General features: G+C 46.1%; 1 protein-coding gene across 1 annotated transcript in view; it reads left to right on the forward strand.

The window, feature by feature from the left end:
• Positions 1-1,171: 1,171 nt before the first annotated feature.
• nfatc3a (nuclear factor of activated T cells 3a) overlaps positions 1,172-6,219 on the forward strand; it is a 44,905-nt gene continuing 39,857 nt past the window's right edge. Inside the window, exon 1 of the mRNA XM_010773345.1 lies at positions 1,172-2,351. Coding sequence (XP_010771647.1) covers positions 1,228-2,351 — 1,124 coding nt within the window. The 5' untranslated portion in view covers positions 1,172-1,227. The remainder of the gene's footprint in view (positions 2,352-6,219) is intronic.

Below are 6,219 nucleotides of genomic sequence, written 5' to 3' on the forward strand. Positions count from 1 at the left end.
TGGGTGTGTAACTGCCCCATTGGGAGCAGCAGAGCATATCCAGTGGAAGTTTATCAATAACCTCTAACAGAGTAGTGCCAATGCGGACAGTGGGTTCTTGTGTGTGTGTGTGTGTGTGTGTGTGTGTGTGTGTGTGTGTGTGTGTGTGTGTGTGTGTGTGTGTGTGTGTGTGTGTGTGTGTGTGTGTGTGTGTGTGTGTACTCGCAGCCTGTGTTGGATGACCTTTGATATAAATAGCCTGCCGGCGCTAGCTGTGATGACAGCCGACAGCACGCACCGTTGTGTGAATTTGTTTCCTGAGTAGTGCTGTTCATCGGTTATCCCTCTTGGAACAATGCCTGTATGACTGCCTGCTACCCAGCAACACTCTGGCCTCCAATTTCCTGAATCTGGTCTCAATCGCAAGCACAAACTCAGGTGGCAAACGCAATGTTATTGGTCTGTGATCAATTTTGGCAACCAGAGAATCAAGCAAAGTCCTGGTCAAGGTCAACACATGACTAGTAGGAGAAGCAAAGTATCACCAGGTTGAAATATACACATGATCAATCCTCTTATCACTTTAAATCAAAGTTGAATAGGCCTGTATGAGTGTCTATACCACTCTTGGTACAGTAATATAAAATATTCTCAAATATTATTTTTTTCCTTTAGTTGGTAGGTTGGCCGCATTATCATTGTTTTATTTTGGATCTTGCGAGCCACCAGAAGCTCTACTTTTGACCCAAATGACTCCATTATTTGTTTTACACTGTCCATTCCTCTCTGCTGTACTTCTGACTGTGATTAGGATTGATTAAAGGTCGGGCTGGATGTGAATGATGTTGCAGCTATGCCCAATAGTGCTTTTGTCTGCTTAAACACCACCTTGACTCCGCCACTTAAGACCTAGGTATCACAAATGATCTCAAGAATGTGGCTTTAGGAGCTGTGACACAACTAAGGTGTAGCATTTCAACTCTCACTATTTTAATCTATGTGTTATTAACATAAGCTTTTAAACTTCTCGATGAGAGTGACTCTGGATATTCCTACCGACAGTTATTTGTTTTTTACCTATTCTTTGACAGTAAAGTAAAACTAACTAACTTGAGAAACAACAAAAGTAATACTTGAGCTTTTCTCTAGATTGCTGTTTCTAAATCTTCTCTCTCTGTCATTCTCCTAGATCTGGAGCCCGATGACAACACGTCGTTCTACATCCTGAATGTGGGCCAGCCCCAGTCTATGATCACCAACCACCAGTCTCTTGGCCTGCCTCGTCATGGCATGCAGCCCCACTCCCAGTTCATCAGCTCCTCCCCACGCCTTCACTCACACAGACAAGGATCGGATCCTCCCAGATATGAAGCCCCGGGCTCCAAGTACGGCTCCTCCCCTCTGCTGCCCTCGGCTCCTGTGGAGGCTCCGAAGGCCTTCGAGTGCCCCAGCATCCAGATCACCTCCATCTCCCCCAGCTGCCAGCAGGAGATGGACGCCAATGAGCAGGATCTGAGGGCCAATGGGCCTGATGGGGACTATCATGTGGATAGGCCCCTGTCCAGAGACCACCTGTACCTGCCTCTGGACCACTCGTACCGGGACTCTTCGCTCAGCCCGAGTCCGTGCAGCAGCCTCTCCTCTCGGAGCTGGTTCTCTGACGCCTCCTCCTGTGAATCTTTCTCACACGTCTATGACGATGTTGAATCGGAGCTAAACGAGGCGGCGGCCCGCTTCACCCTCGGCTCCCCTCTGACTTCCCCGGTATGTATCTCCCCTCAAACCTGTGGGGGGGTTTTGGAGGAGCAGCCCAACTGGCAGCACCATCACCCCGCCTTCGTGCACCACTCCCACTCCATCAGCCTGTCACCCCGGACGTCCCCGTGCCACTCGCCACGCACCAGTGTCACCGATGAGAATTGGCTTAGCCCGCGTCCCACCTCTAGGCCCTCCTCACGTCCCACCTCACCCTGTGGGAAGAGGCGCCACTCCAGCGCTGACATCTGCTACCCCGCCTCCTTGTCTCCTCATCACTCACCCTCACCCACACCAGGACCTTCACCCAGGGGCAGCGTGACGGAGGACACATGGATCGGCAGTCCTTCTTTAGGCATGTCTCCCTTCCAGTGCTGTCCATCAGAGGCAGACATCCCGTCCAAGACGAGGAAGACGTCGCAGGACAGAACAGCAATGCAGACTGGGACAGGGGAGATGGGGCTAGATGACCAAGGAAATATGTCTCCTAATCTAGACTCTCCTTCTGACGATGGTCTCCACAGTCTGAAGAAGGACGGGCCCGGGGAACAGTTCCTCTCAGTGCCCTCTCACTTCTCATGGAATAAACCCAAACCTGGTCATACGCCCATATTCAGGTAAGCTTTCTGATTTGTAAGAATATTAGGAGACAAACTGTAGGATTTCACTAAAAACCGTCTTGTCTCAATGTAGCTCCAACAGTCACTTAAGTAAAGGATTCATGCAGATGTAAAGTGGGAGAGGAAGTGACAAAGCATTTGAACTTTTCAAATGTCAGTGAGGACTTTCTCAACTTTTTGAAATAACTTTCTGTTGCAATCGTTTTTTTTCTTTTCTGTTTCCTGTTTGTATTTGTTAAGAGTTGTGCTGACATGTATAGGGGGGCATAATGGATTCTTGATGGATTAACATCCTCAAACTAAGCAGTGTGTTTGACTTATAGTAAAAAAACAAAAGGCAATGTGGCATTAACTGCATCTTGGTCAGTATTTTGTTAATCATTGAGGCAATCTTAAAATCAATCAGTAGGTCAACTAAACAATAGACCTCAGTGATGATTTTATTTGTATAGAGTGTTGCGAGGAGTCATAAATATTGGAAAGTTTGATCTAGGGTGACAAGTGTGATTGCGATGCTGTCAATGAGTATCTAATAGCACGTTGGGTGAATAATAAGCCTTTGATAAAGCAGATACATGTTCAACAGCAAGGGAACTTTGAGCTTTGAACAGTATCACCAGTATTTATCTGACTTAGTTACATCATAGAGTAATACAAGTTGATTAGTTTGTGGCAGGGAACATGGGGACACACAGCACCAACCACTCCAAACAGGCACACAAACACACAGGCAACATATCCACATTAAAGAGTGATTGGTGATTTAAGAAACTCATAATGGAGTATTTTTGGAGAGGAGTCGGCTGTCTGTTCTCCAATGTGTGCAGCAGATGAAGACCTGGCCTTGTTTGTGTGCACTGGCCCCTAGCACTGTAAATCAGCACAGGGCACATATGGCAAGGGGGCCACACACACACACACACACACACACACACACACACACACACACACACACACACACACACACACACAACACAAACCCTTGCTCACATAGACCTAACACTCTCCAGACAATAACAGGGTAACAGAGACGGCTCTATGATGAGTCACCATTTCATATTTGCATCTTTGCCCTTGTTAGTGAAATGTCCTTAGGCCACAGATCAGGGATAGAGCAGCAACTGAGTCATGTCTACATCGCTGTATCATGAGCAAACCAGAAGCTCCTGTTTTTCTTAACTATGCTGTTAATTCCAATAATGACCAAAAAGTATTCCTACATATATTACCGAACCATTAGGGGCTGCCCAATTATTTAAGACGTTATCAGACTCGCAGTATAGACCTATGCAATATCCAGACTTTAAACAAATGCAGCTCTAGAACAATTGCCAAACCTGCCTGAAGCAGTTGCTCACATTGACATAAAAAAAGGGATAGTCTTTTAACAAAATGTAAACATGTATAGTCAGACGGTGTTAGATCTGTGAGTTGAGTAGGTCTGTGTTTTGCTTGTCACCTGCAGCTCCTTTCAAGCTTTTAAACAAATACCATAATTAACCAGGTCAGGCCAGGTCAGAGAAGGTATGAAAGTAGGACAGAGTACTGCCCTGGCCTCTTTTGGAGTTGCCTTTGTGTATGCACATGTGTGTTACTAGTTTGTTGACCAGATGGCTCAGGTGGAATGGGCTGGCTTGGGTTAGGGTGGGTGGAGTTGTGTTCAGGCACTTCGGTGTTCAGTCTCTCTGCAATGAAATATTAACGGCACTCTTATGACTTGGCTCCCAAAAGATTTATTTCAAGTTCCCATGTCATGCTTTTCTGGTTATTACCCGTCCCCTTGTGCGTTATGTAGGATTTTCTGCATGGAAACGGTCTGCAGAGTTACAAACCCTCAAAGTACACCCTGTAGCGAGTAAAACTCTAACACAGAAAAGACCTGTCTATGCTGCCCCAGAACGCCTCGTTGGGGATTTCTCATTTTCCATTGTTTACTTCTTGGGTATAGTGACGTATTTCGGGTACGAGCCGTTACGTTACGCCCGCAAAGCCGTTTTGACCAATCCGCGGACTTCCTCACACACACTCGGCGGGACGTTGCGAGGCTCGCTGCTGCGAGGAGCGGGACACTGTGAGCCGGCTCACTGGTGTGGGGTCGGCGAGACACCGCGGCACCGCGGAACTCAGCCTGGGCACACACACAAACTCACAGCCAGGCTGCGGGTGTGTGTGTGTTTCGCGCTGGGTTTCGCTGTGTCTCGCTGTCTCGCAGACGGCCACTGGGCTCACAGGGAGGGGGGGGGGCAGGAGCTCCAACAAGCCGTTTAGGACAGAGAGTGAATACACATACTATACAGAGATGCTGTATGAGAAACCAATGTGAGTTTGGAAAATTGCACAATATTGATTTATTTTAGTATAACTCAACAATGGAATTATGATCAGTAGAAATGGCCATGACATGGGACCTTTAAAGAAAACGACGGTTTTACTCAGTGGCAAATACAGTATGTGCATCTCCAGTCAGTAAGATAGAATTTAGTAGCAGGAAAAAATAACAATGACCACTGCATCACTGGGATAATAAAAAATAATTGTAATAGGCTTTCATTATAAAGCTGCAGGACGACAATATAAACAGGGCTTCCATTGTTATGCACAATCCATGTTTACAATGCATTGAAATATGTAACTAGGTGTCATTTCACGACTTAAAATATGACTGGTTGGTGCAACATGAAGGCTGCAGGATTCATTGGATGCACAGGCTGATGGTGGGACAATGGAGAAGAAATGTAGAGAAGGGTATTGGGTTGTGGGACAGTGATCAGAGTGGGAGCCCCTACAGCATGGCTCAGACATTTGAGAAAGGTTATGCTGTGTCAGGAGGACATAGGCCACCGCTTCTGCTCTGCTCCGTCACAAAGCTCATATTTCCTCTGTCCTCCTCTACTCCTGTCACCGGAGCAGCCATGCTAACCCACACTTCATTGGTGGTTATGTCATAGTAACCGGGAGAAAAACTGAATAAGGATGCCTTTATACACTGTTTTAGATCTTAGATAGAGCAGCTGGCATGTGATCACAGCTATTTGTTGACTATTGACAGAACAGGCTAAACATTTTACCATCACGGTTACTCAGAGCAGATAATCATACTGTCATAACTTTGTTTTGAAGCAGGATATGACTGTTTGTGATATACACCCGTGGGGCAACAAAGTATTTAGTCAGCCACCAATTGTGCAAGTTCTCCCACTTAAAAAGATGGCCTGTAATTTTCATCCTAGGTATACCTCAACTATGAGAGACAAAAGGAGAAAAAAAAATCCAGAAAATCACATTGTCTGATTTTTAAAGAATTTATTTGCAAATTATGGTGGAAATAATGGTGTTATGGTGTTTGTTTGGTCACCTACAAACAAACAAGATTTCTGGCTCTCACAGACCTGTAACTTCTTCTTTAAGAGCCTCCTCTGTCCTCCACTTGTTAACTGTATTAATGGCACCTGTTTGAACTCGTTATCAGTATAAAAGACACCTGTCCACAACCTCAAACAGTCACACTCCAAACTCCACTATGGCCAAGACCAAAGAGCTGTCAAAGGACACCAGAAACAAAATTGTAGACCTGCACCAGGCTGGGAAGACTGAATCTGCAATAGGTAAGCAGCTTGGTGTGAAGAAATCAACTGTGGGAGCAATTATTAGAAAATGGAAGACATACAAGACCACTGATAATCTCCCTCGATCTGGGGATCCACGCAAGATCTCACCCCGTGGGGTCAAAATGATCACAAGAACGGTGAGCAAAAATCCCAGAACCACACGGGGGGACCTAGTCAATGACCTGCAGAGAGCTGGGACCAAAGTAACAAAGGCTACCATCAGTAACACACTACGCCGCCAGGGACTCAAAATCCTG

This window comes from Notothenia coriiceps, unplaced genomic scaffold (assembly GCF_000735185.1).
Source record: "Notothenia coriiceps isolate Sejong01 unplaced genomic scaffold, NC01 NC01_scaffold00000339, whole genome shotgun sequence".
Classification (NCBI taxonomy): Eukaryota; Metazoa; Chordata; class Actinopteri; order Perciformes; family Nototheniidae; genus Notothenia; species Notothenia coriiceps.